General features: G+C 37.2%; 1 protein-coding gene across 2 annotated transcripts in view; it reads right to left on the bottom strand.

Moving 5' to 3' along the window:
- Positions 1-23,164, bottom strand: part of LOC132696032 (uncharacterized) — a 122,792-nt gene that overhangs the window by 20,023 nt on the left and 79,605 nt on the right. For both annotated transcript variants that reach the window (XM_060660568.1, XM_060660567.1), the window contains one exon: positions 19,770-19,903. In XM_060660568.1, coding sequence (XP_060516551.1) covers positions 19,770-19,903 — 134 coding nt within the window. The remainder of the gene's footprint in view (positions 1-19,769; positions 19,904-23,164) is intronic.

Here is a 23,164-nt window from a genome sequence, read left to right as displayed (position 1 = left end):
GGCAACTCCAACCATTGATTTTGACGGAGAATCCGCTTACTGTTTATGGGTCAGTTATTACAGGATAAAATATTCGGAAATTTTAGTTTGTAAATCTTGTCACTTTATATTTCAAGTAGTTAAAAAATTTAAAAAGAAAAATTTTAGACTTTTATTGGATCACTATCATTTACAGCTGGATATAAATAATTTGAATGATGTATATCACGATAAACAATTTTGGTGTCAAAGCTGCTTTGAAGAAGTTTTGTTCACTGTAGAAACTGAAGATGAATGTAATTTAATGCTTCACGATGAGAGGAAATATGGAAAAAAGTTACGCTTTTCTGATAGTCCATTGAACTATTAATACTGTGGTTTTATTATAACATATGTAACTGTAGATAAGACTTTTATGTATTGATTGTATTCCATTGTATTGCAACAAGAATAAACATGTATATATTTAGACGCTATTTTCTTTTTTACCACCACCACAACACCGCATAATAATTACACAGAAGTTTGTAATTGTATAATTTATTTATTATATACATTATTACTATTTTACAATTTCGTTAAATGCTAAATTATTAAATTGTTCTAGTTTTCTTTTGCACTCTTGAGCTTGCATCCGCGCCACTTGCAAGTCTGTATTAAAAAGCGCAATTTGTGTTTCAATTTCGTTGATATTGCACTCTAATCCCGACAACTGAGACGCCAAGTTTCTTTTTAAATTGAATGCCTCACAAATGACACTTTTTTCTCTACCGTCCGTGAACACTTCGAGCCAATCAGCGGATGACGTTGGAGCTGCAAACGCTTCACTTGTGGTAGTTTTCTTCTTCTTCTTGCGGGATACGACCGACGCACTTTGTTTTCGTTTGGTCGCAGATATTTTGGTTTGTTGCTCTACAGGAACGAAGCTGGACGGGAGCACTTCTGATGAAGGAAATTGCAACTCGAAATTTTCCAATAAATTATACAATTCGTTGGATGTCACAATTTTCTCTTGAGCCATCATATACACGTATTTATGTCAGAACTTCTAAATCGAGACTAAATTTATTTCAAAACGTCTACGTTGTCTACCCACGAATCGTGCGACTTATCCAATCCCAACCAGCGCACGAGAACCATATTGCCTCGTCTGCGCAACACCTTTTCGACGAGATATAAGTCCGGGTTAACTGTCTTCTGCAATTCTTCTTCATAAAATCCGCCCATTATGGGTTTACCCTGCATATCTTGAAGCAAATACGTTACGGGGTTAGTAACCCGTACTTTAACAATTTTAAACAATTCCGTGGTCCAATTCGGTGTATAACCTTTGTTGAAAACGTGCTTGACTTTGCTGATTCTAACGATGTCGCCGACTTTAAGTTTACGAGGACCGAATATTTTTATGCTACTATACGCGGTTTTCAAAATTCTCTTTTCGTTGCTCTTACTCACATCGATGGGTTTCGTACCCGTCGTTCTATGTTTTGTGTTATTGTATTCACCAACGATAGAGGCGAGCACATCGATCCATTTGTACGTCCCGCGTAAAGAAAAATGTCGAAACAATTTCTCTTTGAGGGTACGTATCACCCGTTCGACAATTGAGGCCTTTTTTATGCTATACGTACTATAGTGGTTAATTTTATGCTTATCCACAAGTTTCAGAAACGTGTCGTTGTAAAATTCTTTACCGAGATCCGTTTGCAAGTTTTGAGGGTGCCGTCCGTCCTTGAGAATTTTGGAAAACGCCTTGGCGACTTCGACCCCGGTTTTGGTTTTCAACGGGCGACACCATACATATTTTGAGAAACAGTCTATCACAACCAGCACGAATTTAAAATTTCTGTTTTGTTTGCTGTAGCGATCTAATTGGGCCAGATCCGCTTGCCACAGGTCATCCATCCCTCGTATTATAGTCCGGCGGCGAGCATAATTTCTGCGTGCCGGCTTGTGCAGTTCTCGAACCAGTTGTACCTTCTCTTTATTCATAATGTGTGTTCGGTTGCGATGGAGGATTTAAAACCCTTTGTTTCAATACCTTCATTATATTCTCATTTTCGTTCGTAAGTCGCTCCATTTTGGTTACAATATCACGAAATTGCTGTGACAAAACGGCGACTTTTGTCATGTGCTTTTCCAAATCTTTCTTTGCGCTCATTTCGCTTAGCTTTTGGTGGAAAACTTCGCGAAACTGCATAATTTCATTTTCGAGTGTAGTGCTACTCATTTTCAGTTGTTCTTCAAGACGCGAGAATTTAGTTTTGTCTTCAATTTGTAATCTTTTCGTGTACGCTTCGAGTTTCTGTCCAATAATCTTTCTCAATGCAATTTTTAATAAATTACTTGTCTCATCCACATATTTTTTGTTAGCCACGTCACCGTCATCGCTAGGCGTTTGGACATTGCAAATTTTTAAATTGTTCATATTGACGTTTCCGTCTGGCATATAGTCGAGGGCGCTTCTAATCACAGTATTAGTGAAGGGTCGTTTAGAGCGCAGCGCGCTAGAACGTCCAAACTTGTCCAGACTCATCGTTAAACTAACGTATAAAACCTGATTCTTTTAGCTCTTCAACGATTGAAACTATTTCGTTATCATGAGACGTGTTGCCTGCGTGTTTCGACGCGATTAGTAATTTCAGACGCTCTACGAGTTCATTGACGTCGTCCCAGTATACATATTCAGTAGGAGCGTCATTATAACGCATATTATAACCTTGACCGCTGTACGAGTACGAACGCGACTGAGATTTTATTAAGGGTCGGATGACCTTGGTATATTTTGGTACAGTCGATGCGCCTTTCAGACGTCCGATCGCGTCCCTGTGCACCTGGGTAGCCTCCATTATTTTTTTATATTGTGCCAAATCGTCTTTTGTGTATGCTATGGGATCTTTCAAAAACACCAAATTATACAAGCCGCGGGTACCGGAATATCTCTCGCCGTCTACAATAATATCGCCAGATCCTTGATGAAAATCCAGCGATTTATTGCCGAGAAACCATTTGGATGATATTTTGTCGTAAACGGGTCCGTAAACAATATCGGTGTCGGGCGATTTTACCCATAAATTTTGAATATATGAATGGGAAATTTCTGGATATTGTTCCAGGTATGATTGAAGGGATGCGTTGGCCACGCTCGATGTGTCAAACACATCATCTTCCTCCTCATCGATATTTTGCATCTCAACGCTCTTATTGGGATCCGGCGTTTCCTGAATTTCTTCCATAGGCAAAAATGATACGTTAACCTTATTTTTTGTTTCTTCGTTCGGTTCCTTTTTGTGTTCCCGCTTGACACCTCGACGTTCAGTTTTTATTTCTGCCGGTGACGGTGATAGCTTTATTTTTGCTATACGTTCTAGCGGCTCGCTGACGGGTTTGAAAAGCTTCCGAATTGACGCATCCTCTTCGCTCTTACCCAATTTTAATGTTAAATACTTCTTTCGAATAGATCTAGACAACTCGTTTACTTTTTTTTTTAGCGCCGCGTCGGCGATGTCGGCGGACGTCGCCTTCATGACTGTTTCTATCGACAATTAAATATCGACTTTTATATATTTGTCGAAACCCTTGCGGTAGCGTCCGTTTTTTACGTCGAAATCTTTGACAATTATCAAACAGCCGTACTTTTCTTTCCAGCACTCGGAACAAATTTGTTTAAACGTGTCGTATGAAACGTCGGGTGAGACATGTTCATCATAAACGTGACGTAAATTCATGTCATCCTGTTTAAACAACGCGACAATATTGCAATTGTCACGTATCAATTGCTTGGGTACCTTGGAGTATGTCTGACAGAGATAAATAGCGTCGATGGCCTTGTGTCGGCACATCGAAAAATACTCGCGAATTTTATCTTGCTTGTCGCACGCCACGTCGTCGAAAATAAACAGAGAATTCTCTTTCGCGTCGCTGGGGTCGATTATCGAGTCTCTTTCACTGTAGGGATAATATCCAACTCCTTTGACATTGCTCAATACGCGAGATAACAGTTGATATTTTGGTTGATACAACGACTTTGAGTAGACGTAAACATTTTCGAAACTTGCCCCGTTGGGGTTAAAGAGTAGCGCTAACATGGTGTTGGTTTTGCCGCAACCGCTAGGTCCGCAAAACACCGCCCTAAATGAATTGGGTAGCAGTTGACCGTGTTTGCTTTTGTTAAAGAAACCATCTCCGCAAACCAAATCTAAATTATCGATGGGGAGCTTGAGTTTCTGCTGCACCACCCGCATGACTACAATGTTTATTCGAGACACCTCGTATATATATATACGACACAAGCAATTTCCTTTAATTAGTATGTTATGCTTCGCGTCCGGAAGTGGTCTCGTTAACACGCTTATTAACAAGTTACCTTTTGAAGTACACATTCCGGGTTACCAGTTTTGCGGTCCCGGTACAAAATTGGAAAAACGCTTGAACCGAGGCGATAGCGGGGTGAATCCTTTGGACGCTGCGTGTAAGGTACACGACATTGCCTATTCGCAAAACAAATCGTTAGACGAACGTCATAAAGCGGATAAAGAATTGGAAACGCGTGCGTGGCAGCGAGTAAAATCTAAAGACGCAAAGTTTGGTGAAAAAGCTGCCGCATTCTTTGTCACCGCGACTATGAAAACTAAACGTAAGCTCGGTATGGGTCAACAACGGCGTCCCTCTGTTTCGTTTCGACAGGGTGTCGTGAAAAAGGTTCGCAATGCATTAAAGAAGAAACAATTGTTTCATATCGATAACCCTAAAATGCTTAGAAGATCGGCACTGGAAGCGCTTCGAGCTGGCAGAGCCGCTGTAAGAAAAGCGGGAGGACGTAAAAAAATTAGGGTACCTAGAATTATACCGTTCGAATCAAAATCGGGCGGTATTTTACCACTTTTACCGTTATTAGGAGCGCTAGGGGCTTTAGGTTCGCTCTCGGGCGGAGCCGCTGCTATCGCTAAAACTGTCATCGATGCGAAAAACGCACGAAAGAAACTCGAAGAGGACAACCGCCATAACCGAGCTATGGAAGAGATTGGAAAAAAGGGATCGGGTCTATTCTTGAAAAAGAGTCCGCGCGGCGGATTCGGTCTTTATCTGAAGAAACAAAAAAACTCCCAATAAAGCTACCCAGAAGGGCTCTATACGACGTCGATTTAATATCTCTGGCGCGCAAATTAAAAATTCCTCACTTCAGGGGTGTTTTTATGCGAGATAGTTTACCCCGTCGAATCAGATCGCAAGAATGCGGAATCGTAAATTTGGATGTTCGTCGAAATAGAGGAACCCACTGGGTAGCATACAAAAAGAGGAAGGGAAACGATGTTGAGTATTTTGACAGTTTCGGTAACCTTAAACCACCCGCAGAACTTGTTAAATATTTCGGCAACAGCGCCAATATCTACTATAATCACGATAGATATCAAAAGTTTACGCAATACAATTGCGGTCATTTGTGTTTGCAATTTCTCTATAAAAAGGACTGAAATCGCGGACCTATAAGCAGTCAACATGTCGATCATATTTACGTTAAAAGGGAACACGTCGACATTATCCATCGACTTTGTCAATCCGCTGCAGTTGGATGAAGATGTAGAGTACGGTTTAGCGCTGATTGGATTCCACTCTTACAACAACATTCCCAACATAGATAAGGGTTCGAATAAATTTTACTACTTCGATGGTAACAATAAAGAAAACGTAATTGAAATTCCGACCGGGTCCTATGAAATTAGCGACATTGAAACCTACATTAACGAACATCTGCCAAAAAATAAGGAAGAGAAGAATACGATCCCAAAGTTAATAGAGGAGATATCAATCAAACCCAACAATAATACGATAAAGTGTGAAATCTACAGCCCCGTATACGGGGTAAACTTTAAACAACACTCGGACAGTATCGGAAAATTATTGGGGTTTTCACAGAAAATTTTGGAGCCCAATATTATGCATTCCTCAGATTTACCCGTGGATATAATAAAAGTGCGAACGATACATGTAGATAGTAACATAACGTCTGGAGCGTTCTACAACGACAGACCTTCGCACACAATTTACGAGTTTGCCTTGTCCGTCGATCCGGGGTACGCCATCGACGAAACTCCTAAATATCTAACGTACTTGCCAGTAGACAAACGACAAATCTACAACATTACCCTACAGGTTCTGGATCAAAACTTTGAGTTGGTTAATTTCCGAGGTGAAGAAATCATCATTAGATTGGAACTTAAAAAATTAACGTAATGTTGATTTTCAACTCAATCGGAGACGCTGGTGAATATAAAAAAGCGAACATCCAAACGGTAGGGTTAGTAACAAAACCGAGGCGTATCCGTAAAGGTCGTCTTACATTGAGCAACAAACAATTTCTCCGATCACTGGGCTACGATGTTATCGAATCAAATATTCGACATACACAGAAAGCCAAAATTTGATGAATCTATCCAGCGCGTGGAGACCCGCACCTATCATCCCTTTGTGAAATCTTTTTTGAACAACGACACCATTGAGATCACGATCAATCAAGGAGATGCCTGGCTGCTTATGTACGACGCTGCTATTTGCATTAAGGGATCGCTGAAACGTCTCACGGGAACCGACCAAGTGCAATTTGTAAACAATGCAGGAGCATTTTTTTTTGAAACTATATCGTACGAGCTGAATGGGAAAGAAGTGGATAGCGTGCGTGATCCGGGTATAGTTAGTACGATTAGAGGTTATCTATGTTACTCGAAAGATGACTCATCGCATCTAGATATTTCCGGCTGGAATTTCCCTGAAAATGCGATTCACGATACAGAAAATGGCCATTTTAGCATGCGAATCCCGTTACGACACTTTTTAAACATATTTAATGATTATAATATGATAACTTGTGGAAAACAAACCATAAGATTGGTAAGAGCCAGACATGACAAAAATTGTATGATAATTAAACCAATGGGCGGTGTTGCGGCCAGTGCAATTAAAACAACGGCGGAATTAAAAATTGATAGTGTCGATCTTAGGGTCAAGCACATATTTCCAAACGACGAAATCAAATTGGCTCTGCTGAAATCGATTAGATTAGATCAACCCATATTGATACCCTATAGACGATGGGAACTTCATGAATATCCTGCCCTAACCGCGGGCTCTACCAAAGAAATTTGGTCTGTCAAGACGTGCGCGGCTATCGAAAGCCCCCGATACGTAATAGTCGCTTTTCAAACAAATCGCAAAGACAACGAAGCGAAAAATGCGACGCTTTTCGATCACGTCGACGTAACGGATATAAGATTAACACTAAACGGAGAATATTACCCTCACGAACGTTTACGATTAGATTTTGAAAAGAATGACTTCGTGGAAGCGCATCACAATTACACGGATTTCTACCCCAGTTATAAGGGATGTGAGGAAAAAACTGCGTTGCTTGACTATATGGCTTTCAAAAACTGCGCGATTTTCGTCATTGACTGTTCTCGAAGAAACGACAGTGTAAAATCCAGCACTGTCGACGTAAAGTTAGACATCGAAGCAAAAAAGGGATTTCCCGCGAATACACGTGCCTATTGCATCATCATTCACGATTGTATCGTGGAACAACTACCGCTCAGCGAGATTGTTCGAAATCTAACATAAATACCGCCGGAGGAACCTAATCTTAACCAGTCATATTAAAAATGCGCATCGTTGCGGTAGATATTCAAGGCTTCCAGTTAGAAGATGGATTTGTCGTTAAAGAAATGGCTGTCTACAATGGATGTCAAATTAGTCATTACGTTTTGAAACCGCCGCGTGAATATTGCACGTTGACCGGTGCAGAAAAAAGAACGGTACGCTGGCTCGAACAATATCATCACGGTCTCAAATACAGTTCTGGTTTTGTTCAATATTCCGACATTGATACGTTGATCGGACTACTGATAGAAAATGCTGACTTGATATACGTGAGAGGAAGATCAAAAATGGAATTTTTAATGTCGAAAATGGATCAGGAGGATGTCGCATGCAGAGTCATTAACGTGGAGAAATTCGATGATGATAATTGGTTGAATCCGCCGAAATTTCAACCGGATCACGCCCATTGCATGTTTCACTCCGGAGGAAGACTGCGCATGTGCGCGTTGAGAAATTCTGCCCTTTTATATAATTGGTTGTATTCAAGGATCCCTGTATGAAATAAAACTTTCTTTATTTAAATAAGACTTTTTATTTCAATCCAAAAAAATTAATAATACATTTACACGTAAAAATAAAGCACGCTAATGCTATGATATGAATACAAACTGCGAAACTGTAATCTATTGAAGTATAATTCTTTTTTCGTTCCATTTCTCGAGTAATATTCTGCGTCATCTCACGCAAAATAGCGACTAAAAGCGTTTGGTTCATCACTTCTGTTTGTTATTTTACCTATAAAAGATTAGCTAGGAACCGAATACATTTTAGTATTTTACTGACCTTGAACGAGATGAGAGTCTTGTTGCTATGCTACGCTGTCTTTACTACCTGTTCGGACGTGTCGACGATAGTCGCCGCGCTGCCCGAGGAAGGTGTGATTGAATATTTACAAAAATTCGGATTCCTTTCACCTAACGACAACGAATCTTTAACGCAGATCAATGCGTCGAGTTTGCAACGTGCCCTAATGGATTTTCAGGATTTCTATAATTTACCGGTGGATGGTACTCTTAATAACGAAACCGTCGAACTAATAAATAAACCCCGATGTGGTGTAATAGAAAATGCCTTCACGACTGTTTCGCGATGGCAGAAAACGGATTTAAATTGGTATATTCAAGTACCGCCCAGTCACTATCAAGAGTTAAAAGTGCTGGCAACCGAGGTTTTTAAAATATGGAGTGATGAATCAAATTTAAATTTTTTCTTAAATTACTCAGAGCCGGATATAATGATTTTGATGTCTGACAAATATACTACCCACAGACAAAGCATAAGATGTAAAGGGAACGAATCCTGTCCTTTTGCTTTTGACGGAAGGGGTAACATATTAGGACATGCATTTTTTCCAAATCAACAACAAGAGTGCGTGGAAGTTCATTTGGATAAATCCGAAGATTGGTACTACGGTTTAGAAGTGCCTGCGCCCGGAGGAAAAACGAGCTTGTTTACTGTGTTGTTCCACGAAATTGGACATACGTTGGGTTTGGCGCACAGTAACGATCGCAATGCCATTATGTACCCTTGGTATAGCTTAAATTCTAAGACATTGTCATACGACGATGTTGCAGGTCTTCAACGTTTATATGGTAAAAAAACCACAACCACCGCCCGCGTAACAACTCCGACCACAACAACATCAACTACCACTACTACCACAACTACGAAACCTCCGATAGGGAAAAACGAAACAAAAGTACCAGATTTGTGTCACGTAAATCCATCCATATTTTTGGTTACGTCTAACCATCATATGTATCTATTTTACGACAAATGGGTTTGGATAATAAGATTAGGTGATAAAGTCTACATGGAACCTAAAATGATATCAGATTATGTCCCTATTTACGCTCCTATTTCGCATATCTACCAGAGACCCAACGGACAACTTTTGGTAGTCACCGGTGATTCGTTTTATTTACTTCACTTCCCGAGTTTCACGGTAGTGGGCGACCGACAAAGCGTCCAGCGACTGGGTGTGCCTGCGGGTAAAACAGTGAACGCTATTTTTAATACGTATGGCGGTCGAACGTATATATTTTACGGTAAACGCTACTATGCAGAAATAGACGAGTGTTCTTTGAGTGCGAGTGAACACGGTTTTACTACGGAACTGTTTCCGGGTCTGCCCGACGATTTGTCGGGCGCGTTTCGATACACCAACGGACATTTGTATTTTTTCAAAGAGAAAACGTATTACGAATACAACGAATTTTTGAATAAATTAACGAGAGTCGGTGAAATAGACTTGAGTCTTGTCGCAATTAATTGTCCCACAGAGAGTGTCTTTAAACAAATTAGGGATTTGTTAAGAAAGTTATCGATCTTTCACAACAATGAATAAGAAGTTAGTTTTCTTCGACGATTTTAGAAGCTTGGATACCGAACAACTTGAATTGATTCCTGTGCAACATTTCTTGGAGCATGTGAGACCGCACGATTTGTTAAATATGTGGCATAAGTTACCAGTACGACATCGCAACAATTTTGAATTGCAAACTCATTTGCCCTGCTTTGTTCACTATAACAGACCGGACAGCAAAATGCATATCGACGGCCCGGCACCTCCCCAGAATAAATGTCATTATTGTTTGAGTGTTATAAAAGCAGTTACCGAGATCTAGGATAGATTCATTCGGGCTAGAAACATGGTTTTGTTAAGTGCTCACTTTGTTTTGTTGTCGGCTGTGGTACAAAACGTTTTCTATATACATAAACCTAAGGATGTGATTGAAGCGTTCGTTTGTTTCAAAAATCATAATAATCGGTGCATTTGGCCCGATACGTGGACGCGTATGCAACTCGCTCAGGTCAACGGAATCGACAAGCTACAAACTTTTAGCGTGACATTGTCGAATAACACTACCGCAGATAAGCCGTATTTAAATTACAAGGTACGTTTCGTTTTCGCGAACCGGAGCTACGAAGACCACGGCGAATGGCAAACGATCGCTATCAAGAATTCCAATAACACCAGCGGCGGCGTTAACGACATTTGCGGTAACGAATACAACATCTCGGCAGATCGAAAAACTATTTTAATCCCGCTATATGTAACTACGTGCGCTTGTTTGCTTCTTTTGGCAAAATGCTTATTCAAATTGACTAAATGTAAATATCTCTCTTAATTACACCGATAGTGGGGGGTTGTTGATATATAAGTACATTTGAATTTGATACCGAAGTCAGTCTGTTTGTCACAATGTGTAACAAAGTGGTCACTATCGATGAAAACACGATTTTCGAAATAAAGAATTCAGGTGTCCGTTTCATCTTCAAGAACAAGCACATAGATTTTCAAGTCCAGGATTTTTGGGATTTTTTGTTCTTTCTGGAGGACGAGGTGGGAGAAATCATGTTCTGGAACGACATAACAGTCTACATCGGGAGCAGTATCGAGGTGACCTATTCGAACGAAGAAGAGAGCTGTGAGTTGATACTGAAACAGGATCATGGCGACGAAATTATCCTCGTCCGCGATGAAGTAGAAAATCTCATGGACCAGAAACACCGCTTGTACGAAGCATTACGTTGTCTACATATGAGCTAATAAATATTTACTATTGTATCTATAGTTTTTCTTTTATTAAACCGTGATTATTGAGACACTCTGTATAAGTCACTCGACTTGTTTACCGACGACCCGATCCACCGCGTCACCGCGCCACACCGTCTCCGCGCCGCACCGTCACCGCCCTCTACCGGGGGGGCCTACGACGGTCGGAGCGCGCGACATCTAGCAGCGACGGGCGGAACCGGGGCAAAACAGGACGCTACACAAGCTGGCGACATCTAGCAGCGACGGGCGGAACCGGGGCAAAACAGGACGCTACACAAGCTGGGTGGGGGGCGGAGCGCACTCTGGTAGACAGGGGGGACACTAGGACGCCACGCGCGGGGGGCCCCCGCTGCGGGGGGGTTAGGAAATTGAGGTTATGTACGGTTTCTGTTGCTTATATCGGCACTATACATCTACTGCCTCTCATCAAATACCGACATTATTTCTCACTTGTCGAAAAATATTGTATTATTCACTAGAACAAAGATGTTTTCACCAAAAACGCACTTCCAACTACCAAACGTTTAAGTGAAAAATAGTTCTTAGCATTTTAATGTAATAATAATTATACGTCTTTAGGTACATACTAATGAGTCTCCACACAGTAGAGGTTAATTTATTAGAGTTTTTTACGACTAAGGGTGTCATTTAACCCTGGAACGCTAGGGGTCTGTTCTCGTACGTTAATATAGTAACGACACTTCAAGTTTATGAACTGATTATGGCTGATAATTTCAGCAACAAAATTGAACAAAAACGCGGCAACGGGAACAAACTCCACTTTGAACCCTTTGAACTTAATCCAAAACGTAAAATTACGATAGCGCGCATATTTTTTGCAGTCGACTAAACAATTTCAATAACGCTGAAACGCATTTGAGGTTCGAAATGTTTCGCTCGAGACGGTAATGCCTTTGTCAACGTCTTAAGAATTGTTTCGGGAAATAAACAGGCGCCGAGCGCAGCCCTGCTGCAAAGGTGGCTGTTTGTCGTGAGTCGCGACATTCCTAATTCTTTTGGAACCGTCAGAGCAAACGTAACATTGTTAGGAGTTTCTTTGGAGTAACCTACGTCTGCAGTTTCGCTTGGGCGGCAGTTGTTACACCTGCTTGTAATTTTATATAGAAAACTGTCAGATTGCTATGCCGTTTTGTAGGAAGGTTTGGTTTTTTCCTTTCTAAATTGGAACTTTTCACATATAAAGTATGTTTATATAGACTTGCCTAATGTCGTCTCGGTATCCAAAACACATTTGATAGATAGATAACGCAGGCTAATAATTTTTAAACTTTTGAAAGTTCATTTCGATCTGCTAAGCATTTTCCTTTATCACGCACGGTTTTTTGTCTACATTAAAAGAATTAATAAATGATCATTTCGATTGATTTAAACATTATCTTTATTGGTACAAGAACAAAAACGCAATTAAAATACTAAATTAAATTACAAAGTCTCAAACAATAGTTCAGTCCATTTATTCTCGGAAGATTTTTCCTTCTTAGCAGAAAAACTTCGTTTAGTGGACTTTTTTGTAAATTCCATGGTCGGATTTTTCCTTTTTAATGACCAGCAGCAATCTTTCATCTTTGCAACGTTTCATGGACCTTGATATCTGCGTTTCATTTCTTTTATATCTTGAAGTCCCTTAATTTTTAAGTGACTCCAAATCATAGAACTTTAGTTTTGTTATTTTATTTTCTCAAGCAGTAGTTCGAGATTTTCGTAGTATTCTTTACAGAAATAAACAAAAGAACCACATATATAGCAAAATATAAGTGGATTATTTTTACAAAGTCATTTTAAAAAGAAATTTAACTGCACAATGCTCACTAACCTCACGAAACGACATGGTACAACAAACGCAATTACGCGACAAACGGGCTTTTCTCAAGACATGTTGCCATGACCCCACGCGGCAATATTTTGACTATAAATTTGAAAATCACTCAAACTACATTTTACTTTCAGGGATTCCCCGTTATTTTTAGAATGTTATGGAATGTATTAATCCACTCTGTATATCGAATTTCCCACTCTCTATACCGGAAGAAAAAAGGACATACTCAGTGAATATGGCGGGCATAGTGGGTACGCGAAAAATTTTATCTCTAGATGAAAAAGTTGCTTTAATTCGGGAGATAGAACGGGGAGAGAAGAAAAATGATGTGGGGCGTCGATACGGACTTACACCGTCGACTGCATCCAAGATTTGAAAGTGCAAAAAAAAAGGATTCTAAGAAAGCCAAAATTTGAAGATGCCCCTTTTGAAGAAATGGTGAAAATACAAGCCAAAGTACGAGATGCGTACTGGCATACTAAAAAAATTAAAAAGAAAATGATTATTTGAAGCATTCAATTTAGTTCTTATATCAGATGTTCCTAAGTAGATGTTAAAATATGTATATAAAATAATTAAACATTACAGAACACAAGTGCACAACAGAACACAACAAGTGCCTATGACTTTTTATAACGAAAAAGGCAGTCCCTTCAATTTCGCTATATAGAGTTTCGTATGCAAAAAGAATAAGTAAACCTCACAGTATTAGATTGAAATCATCCAGTGTTTAAACGCTTGGCATGTAGAAAATCTAGTTCAAATCATTTTAAAAAGAAAAAAATATAGTGTAATACTATACAATGAAGTAATTCTTCCTAACGCCCAGTCCACATAAACCGATAGACAAATCTCTCCCGTCTATCTATCTCCTATCTGTATCTATCCTATTCTTTTATTTTTATACAACTCTAAGATATTAAAATCTAAGAAGGGTAGTTAGTTATAATTCAGCCAGAATTATAGCGCTTTTACAACTGACTCCGTCATAAACTTTGCCTACTGTTTATTACTCCAAAACCGCAGCCCCTTATAGAACACCCTGTCGAGCAGTAACCATTCCAGGATCGTCCTAGGAATTAATCTACGTACACTAACACGCGTGATATAAGTATGTTTTCAATCTTTTTCACCTAACAATTCTTGAAACATGTACATAAAAAAAATTAGGACTAAGTAACAATTACGTTCTATGTCACTTGTTTTTATGGCTGCTCCTGATACGTTCTTTTATTTGCTGAGGTAGTTCGTCTTCTAAATTGTTATTAGGTTCGACTACCATCTTCACTTCGTCTTCAAATTCTGCGTTGTTTTCCATGTCTTCTTCTAACAGGAGAACATGTGCTTCATTCACAGTCTCCACATTTTATAGTGTTAAAAAACAGGAACCGCCAAAAAATGTTTAATTGTAAAATTCAAATAAATATTTATCTGTATTCTAATGACGTACCTTTACATACCGCGAATATAATCTATAGAAGACGGGTGTTCACAAATCGAAGAACTGTGTAGAAGACACAAAAATATAAGAAGAATGTTTTTCATCGACAGGAACGCAGGACAAAAATGATTATTTTCAAACTTATCTGTACGATCAACAGAGCACCGGTACTTACTCTTACCCTTTGAACTATACATTGAAAACAGCCTCGCAGGTTCAAAGCTCGAGAATCAGGGACATAAATACGTACTTACTGGAAGGATCACAGTCAAATACCTCCGTAATAAGAACGATACATATCACCCGATATTAAAATAAACGCTTCTACTTATTCGAAAATACTCCGCCGCATTAATGCTTAATCAATTTTAAAACGGTACATTTACATTTCAAATAAAAATTTCACGTTTCTACTAATTTTCGTTACTGTCCATCTCAGGGAAGAATTACTTAATCCAGAATAAACATCTGGTGGGATGGGTTTTACGACTGTCCTGCGAAGGTCTGCGGTTAAAGTACTGTTAAATACTTAAAAAGTCAAATGAACTGTATTTTTGGTTTTACAATATCTACACTATAATGTAAATAGGTTCCCACATGATTACCGTTCGGTTTGGTTAAGGTTAACACAGGTTAAGTTAGAAAACTAAGCTTGAGCTTTGTCTCTTGTGATTTTAATACAATAAAGTCATTGTTATTATTAATATTTCATTAATTTTACGTCTTGAGAAAGTAGTGAGTGAGTAGCAAAAATAATCGTTGTCTTCTATTGCCTCCAATGGTTAAAAACTCTTCTGACCAATTTGCAGGTGGCGAACATAACGAACATCTCCAGTATGTGCCGGATTGAAATTCTGACAGCCGGCCGATGCTATCTCATGTAAGTGTTCTATTTACAAATTTTCTGGATTCCTCCTGGGTGAATGGTTGATAAATCGAACTTTCTGACATTTCGTGAATCATCCTCCAAAGCTTAACTGAAAGTGAGCTTCAGTGGCCGGTTCTTTGAAGAAAAAAGGGATATCTTATATCTAGCTCTTTCTGTTTCGCTCAATATACTGTCTGTTCCTGAAGTGCGTTTGGAGAGTATTGTTGATATTGTATTGTCTGTCCATCGCAACTTCAGTCGGTACGTTCCGTATAAATCGAAACTAAGCCTGGTCCACGTTTTATTCACGTGCTAGAACTATTCTGCGCTGCACATTGATAGAATGAATGACAGCTATTTGGGCTAGGTATATTTTTTAATTATTTACTATTACTTTTATTATAAGTTAAGATAGTCGAGTAACGAGGATTTTGTATATTACTTTTAGAAAGCAACTTTAGTTCGGGCAGACTGGAAAGGACGTTTCTTTTTGACGTCTTGGGTTGCATTGCATAGTGTGGTGAAGCTGCATAAATCAGTTATTGTCATGTGTCAGTTGTCAAAATGCATCCAAACATACCAAAACAATCTGTTCCCGGTAAAAGTCTGATGAAACATGAACATGAAAAATAAAATTAGATTTATTCTGGACATAAAAAATTCTTGAGTAATTGGAAATCACCAGAGCTAAAAAGGACCCTGCCAAGTTGATATTGATTTTTAATCTAAATGAACCTATATGCGGCCAGCATTTCGACATTTCAGATATAGCTATACCAAATTTTTGAAATTGTAACTAGTTTTTAAAATCTTTCTATTACTTCCAGATGCAACGCCCTGTCCACTGCATTTCACCAGTTATGTTGCGAAGCTTATTTAAATAGCACGGAAATATAAGGTTTCATAGAAATAAATCTACACTAGTCGAAGAATAAATGGCCCGATATTTCAAAATCGGAAATACCTAAAGAATATTTGTATCGAAATAATCGTAGGCCTAAAATTTTCCGATTGCATTTCGGCATTTCAGATGTAGTTATACTAAATTCTAAAATTCTACCTAGTTTTGCGTTCTATCTATTACTTTTTGGTGAGAAAAACCGTACCTTGTATATCACTGGATGTAGTGAACGTTTATTCATGTATTTTGTGTTGATGCCAGGCCTGAAAACTTATTAATTATTCTAACCTCATTAATAATGCGAAGGTATTTACGTTACGTAAGCTAGTTCGAGGGTTGAATGAATGTTTTTATACCTCTAAACCTTATTCTCATCATATCTTAGCTGGCCCCGGTGCATCGTTTGATCCGAAGCCGCAGAAATTTCTAGCTAACTGAATTTTCGTATTGAGTTCGAGCGTAAGTTAAATGTTGGACCTTTATGTAAACCGTAAACTTCTAATCGAATTAGTACCAAGCCGCTTGACTTAAATCATTTCCTGAAATTTAGCAAAATGTTATGTGTTGAAAGCGATGCCGTAACGGCAAAAGCAATCTCTCGGTAATGAAACATGTCTATCAAAAATGCACAAATGGACTAATACAGTATGAAAAAGAGATGATTCCAAACAATTCTACCATCCTACCGAGCTCAGTAAAGCTAGAAGTACACTTACCCTGTGGTAATAAACGATATTTTCAAATGTAAGAATTATCTCATATTTTTTTGTTGTAAGTATGTTCTTATTTCCTTAATATCTGTTATTTACTTAAAATGTGCTTTTTTCTTTTATGATTTATTTCGCATTTGAACTTTTATTTACATATATTAAATTTATCTTTATTTTTTTATAGGATGCTTTCTCCGGTGATTTTGGATAAGCCTTTCCATAAGGGAACCTATTAGGACATTCTTATTAGCTGAAAAGGAGACTTTTTGTTATGTAGTCAAAAATCTTTTTATCTGCATTGAATGGTAATACTTAAATTTTCTATGCAAAGTGTGCTATATTTTCCCCACGAAATTCACGAAGTAGCGTGTGAAATGACCATAAGTTCTGACAAATCTTTGAATACCATATTTATTTGCTAACGTTTACATAAAAAACGCGTAGCTATATCACTTTCACGTGCTGATTTTAGGTTTTTTAACCCATCACTGAAGCCAAAATAAATAAGAACTAAAAGTTCAGATTTTCACGAAATTATATATTATGACATGACAATTGTTCCGGCAACACCGTGTCTTTGTCAAACAATTGTCATGTCATAATATATAATTTCGTGAAAATCTGAACTTTTAGTTCTTATTTATTTTGATAAATGGATTTTCATCAAGTAAAAGCCACCTTAGTTCAACATCACTGAAGCCCTTGAGCCTTTTTAACCCACACAAAAATTATTTTTATCCAAGTTTATAAAGCCAATAAACCTTCTGAATAAGTTTTGTGACCTATGCCATAAATAGTATGTTCGTCTATAGGGTTTCAACTATACTTTTTCCAACATTTTGACTATCCATGGCATCAAGAGCAATTCCTAGTCATAATCCATTACATCTCACGTAAAAGGGTCCTTTATTTATTCTTTGGGATTTTTTTATCAGATGCGGGTCGATAGCGGCAAGACAAGTGTGCTCCAACCTTAACGCTTTAAACAGAATGCCGGCGGGATCGAACGGGGAAAAACCATCCGTTCGGTCTCTAAACATGGCAGGATATTTTATAATGGTCGTGAGTGATAAATATTCAAGCTCGGGCTAATAATGAATGGCGTTACATTGTGTCGACAGCGAAGTTCGGGGCAATAGTGGCGCCTTTTACGTAAAATATGATTCCGGGTGTCAGGTACTTAGATCTAATCTTGATGGCAAATCTAGCGTACAGCCGCCACGGTTAAAATTTGGGTTAGAAACTGCCACTTAAACCTTGGAATAATTTATAACGAAAGCTGAAGCAGCGCTTTGGGGTGCCGTTTACCATCTGTAATTTGAACCGGATTAAACTGCGACCAAAGTTGACTCTTGAAGAGAATTGACTTGGTTAATATTTTTCAGATCATTTTGGTAGCAAAGTTCATAGGATCGCGTGATAAAATATAAGCAGAAATTTTGGGATGCTACTTTTGGGTAGGTAGATAGGATTGAAGGATAAAGCACCACAGACCTTCCTGTAAATTGATGCAGTTTATATTAAAGATTCGTAGTTAACTGAAAAGCAAATAAATTACAAATAAAACCCGCGAATATATATGCAAAAAAGAATTTTTGTTACACATTTCAAGTACCTTCTAGATAACAACATTTAAACAGTAGAATGTATTTTATGTCCAGTATTGAAGAGGTACAAGTAAAATCTGGTTTCCTTATCTGAGTTACAGGTTTAGCAGGAGCCTGATTGGTGGCAGCTATGAACACGGTCTTGGCCAATGTAAGTTGAATAAGTTATTTGGGATATGATTTGTTTCCAAGGCAATTTTGTTTAAAACTTTAAACAATGCACTATCAATCTGGACTTATATTTTGCTTTGTAATTACATTTGTAATAATAACTTTGCAAAAAAATCGCCCATCTACAGGATGCAAGAAACTTATTAAACTTATTTTAGAAAAATGGATTTGTTTAATATTCCCTTGAGGGCACTCAAACGTTTGACATATGAATTTTATAAATATTTCAATGTTAGTAAGTTAAAGTTTTGTTGTTACAGTGCTACATCGTCGTTGTAGAAACTACTATTTCTCTGTGTTGCACCATACATTGCAAAATAAAAAAAACTTATGTTTTGGTGTTCATATAATTTAGTTATTTTGAGTCAGTTTTGTATAGGTAAAGCTTTCCATTACAATAGCATTGATCTCATACTGTTATTTGTTTATAGTACCTCTTATAGAAACCTTTGAAATCAGTAAATACTGGCTCATGGTAGTCATTACCGAAGGTACAACATATTTAAGTTCCAATATTCTGTGATTGGTTTAATAAATAATTTTGTTCTAATTAACTTCTTTTAAAGTGTGCATTTTTGTTGCTTTTTGTGACATGCAACTTGAATTTAAACTGTAATAAACATTGCTTTCGACATAAAACTTTTTTGGAACTTTATTATACTTTAATTGCCAATTAGGAATCGTGGATTGTGTAAGATGAACGCCTCAGTGATAAATATAATTAGTACAATATAGTGCAAATACAGTCGCAATCAAACGAATTAAAATCAATGGTTATGGGTACCGGGCTTTGTGGCCAATGGGTAAAGTATGATTTCGAAGCTATCCTAATTGGCCTTATTAGCCAGAATCTTAGACGCAAACACGGCAATCGACTAGATGTACCTAATTAGTAGAGAAGCAACGTAAACATTATAATTGTTTTTGCTTACGAAGGTTAGACGATAACAGTAGATAGTCATACGCGATCTTAACAGCAAAATAATCTGAATTTATTTGTGTTAAATTGGTAAATATTTTTCCATTCGTGCTCAACTCACCGTAACGTTGTTGAGCACAAACTGTAAAAGTACCGGAGGCCTCGAAGGTGGAGAGGAGCAATTGGCCCTCAAAACATCCCCATAATCCAATATATCTCGCCCTACACTAATTTTTGGCGACGAATCTGGCAACTCTGCAACAAAGAGAACTAAATTAATCATCAAACCCACAACCTTTGTTAAAACTGATAAGGAAATTCTCTTGATGAATTTCCATTATTAAAATATCTCTTGAACTTGTCTCACTGTAGCGAATTCATTTTCTCTCGGCTGGAAGAAAAATCTTTCAAAGTCGATTTTCTAATAAAACCGGGCAAAATTGAATTAAAAAGTTTGTCGAAAACACTCCCGCGAGACGAAAACGAACTGCAGAAATGGCGATCAATAACCTGCAGTAATTCCTGCTAGAGTGACACATAAGTTTGGTAATTGAAGATCAAAAGTATAACGGACGACGAGAAAGTCGCATCTGTTCTTAAATTATTTGCAGTTTTAACAGGCACTTTGCCGAGCTAATAAATTGTTCCTATCACGCACACCAAAAGCGGAAAGAAAGATTCCTTTACAAATTGACTCTAAATTTTACGGTATTTGAGTTTGGGATTTACGGTAATATGGATGAAACGAGTCGATATGTTCGCCGTTCCGTAACTTCTGATATAATTTCAACTTTAATTAACTTTGGAGTAGTAAAGTTTACTCTTTTAGTAAGCTGAGGAACACGATTTCTTAATTAGTGGCAAAATCTGACAAGACTACGAGTATACGAGTATACTTGGCATTGATATTTATAACGAAAAACGCAGTAAGGTCGACTTTGACATTTCTTTTGATACAGGTCAATTACTTTTTACAATCCTAATAGTCTATTTATATTGTGATATCATTTTTCATGAAAAAAGAGTTCTTGGCTGACTGCGTTGTTGATTATAATAAGAGTTTTGGTTAGTTTTGACAAAATTAACCATTAATCAATGTAACCACATTTTATTTCTTTAATAACAAATGTTTTTTTTAAGTGAGTATGTATAATATTAATAAAAATTTTCGCAATTTTCTGTGGTTAGGTACCAATCAATTTATAGAAAATAATAAACTATTTTATGCAACATAAAAAAATAAATTATGCAATTTGGGGTTAGAGAAGCCAGGCGTTTGAGATTTTCATGGGGAACAATGATTATATCAGGTGACTCCCTATACATACATACAGAATACGAGGAATCTTATAGCTTATTCCGCTTTCTGCGTCTAGTCTGAGAATTGCAGATTATGGTAACTATACAGGAACCAGGAGTATGTAAAAAATTTATTCAAGAAGGTAGAACTCAGAAAATCCATGACCAACATTTATTCAAAAATCTCGAACATTGTTGATCTTTAGTAAAGGGATAAAATCCATAATACGAAAAAAAAATTCATGCAATCGAGAGTCTTGTGATATAAATTAATATAAAGTGAAGAATTGTCAAGAAAAAGTTCTAAAACTATTGATCTGGCCTCAGACAATTATAATAGCATCTTCCTATCTTTATTTGAGCCCCATAACATGGAGTGCCTTATAGTTGGCGCATCAATAAAATTAAATTAAATTAATTACAGACCCGTTGAAGTGTAATTGAAAAAGCTAAATCCTCGATTTCGGCTCAACTGCTCAATCAAACTGTTTCGTATAAAGCGAATTTCTGCACTCTATTGATCGCTTCGTTTTCTCTCCGATAACTTTTTCATTTCGTCATTGTCCTGTGTTTCGGAATGGGGTATATGTCACATAATTGATTTTTCGTATTTATATTCGTTAACTGTGGACCGACGAATACAACAGCAATAATCTTGTATATACAAGAAACAAGATACACGTTTTGGGTTGAATTGAGTTGAGGGCTAAAAGCATCAAATGACGGACGATCAGCTGAGTTATATATATACTGTGCCTCATAGAAATTGTAATACCCAGTATACTAGGCTTAGCTATATTCAGTTGATTGCCTGCGTGAAGTAAATGATAAAATTTTTGCACCAGTCTGTTTGCATATATCTAGACCTTTTTTTACGGGTTTTGAAAACAATTGAACTCCATTCTACAAATTTGTTATACATATTATATTGTTTTTACTAAGTAATAGAATTCCTGTATCATACAGTATATAACATTAAATTTGAAAAAATAATTATGCATAGAAATAACAAATAATATATACACGGTGTAGATGAAACCCAATAACAACATCTAAAAAAATTTTAAAATCTTCCTGGTATTGACTATTTCAGTAGCTCTTCGTAAATTGGATCAAAAAAATGCTTAAAATCACTTATTATAAAGCAGAATGCTTTAACAAACAAACTTAAAATCCATTTATCAAAATAAATAAGAACTAAATGTTCAAATTATATATTTTGACATGACAATTGTTTCGACAACACCGTGTCTTTATCATTTGATATAGACACGGTGTTGTCTTTATCATTTGATAAAGACACGGTGTTGTCGAAACAATTGTCACGTCAAAATATATAATTTCGTAAAAATCTGAACTTTTAGTTCTTATTTATTATGATTATTTTGCTTCCTAGGAAGGTTTTCGTAATTTTTTTACGTACGAACCGACTTTGGAGCAAACTATGTTATATAAGTCTAATCCCATTTCTGCTATACGATGTATAAAGGATTAAGCCTGTTTGGTGAGCTTATTGATATCTTTTTTACGTTTTCAAATAGGCGGGCTGCATGGTGCAAAAGCGCTATTCAAAGACCGTTCTTTAGTGTAAATAAATGGAAGGCAACTTTCATTAGAAAACTCCCATTTGAAAACGAGTAAATATTTCATAAAAAAGTCGTCAATTAATTTATACCTATGCTCTATAGACATAATACTTATCTATTTTCTCTTTTTTACTTCCAAATTCTATCGATCTGTGTTTTATGCAACTTTTCGTGAATTAAGAAGATTTCTAGACTTTATTATCAAAGTGCTTTTAACTTTTTAAAATTTCTAGAAATTATGTTCCTCTTTGTCTTATACTTTTATCTATTGGTTATTCGTTTCCTCGCAAATATACTCCAAGTCTACCTCAAATAAAGAAGTTTCTATTTAATTTTTGATTCATCACCTTTACCTCGATCAATCAAAATGATATTTAAAAACTTTAATTACTTTAACTCCGGAAATTGTGACATATCAAAGGAAAATTGCGTACCTACTAAACTGCCGTTCAACTATTGCTATCCTTACACCCAAACACATTAAAATCTACGAGTTTTATTGTAAATAATACATAACGGATTGAGTTCGAAATCCAATTACTTTAACATTTGGAATAATAATGAGATTTGCTTTTCTCCGATGCAATATTTACTCGATTCAACTCTGAAGAAACTTGAGGAGATCTCCGCA

This window comes from Cylas formicarius, unplaced genomic scaffold (assembly GCF_029955315.1).
Source record: "Cylas formicarius isolate icCylForm1 unplaced genomic scaffold, icCylForm1.1 PGA_scaffold_1__22_contigs__length_36826433, whole genome shotgun sequence".
NCBI lineage: Eukaryota > Metazoa > Arthropoda > Insecta > Coleoptera > Brentidae > Cylas > Cylas formicarius.
The sequence above is the reverse complement of the archived record's forward strand: the minus strand, read 5'-3'. Positions and strand labels throughout refer to the sequence as shown.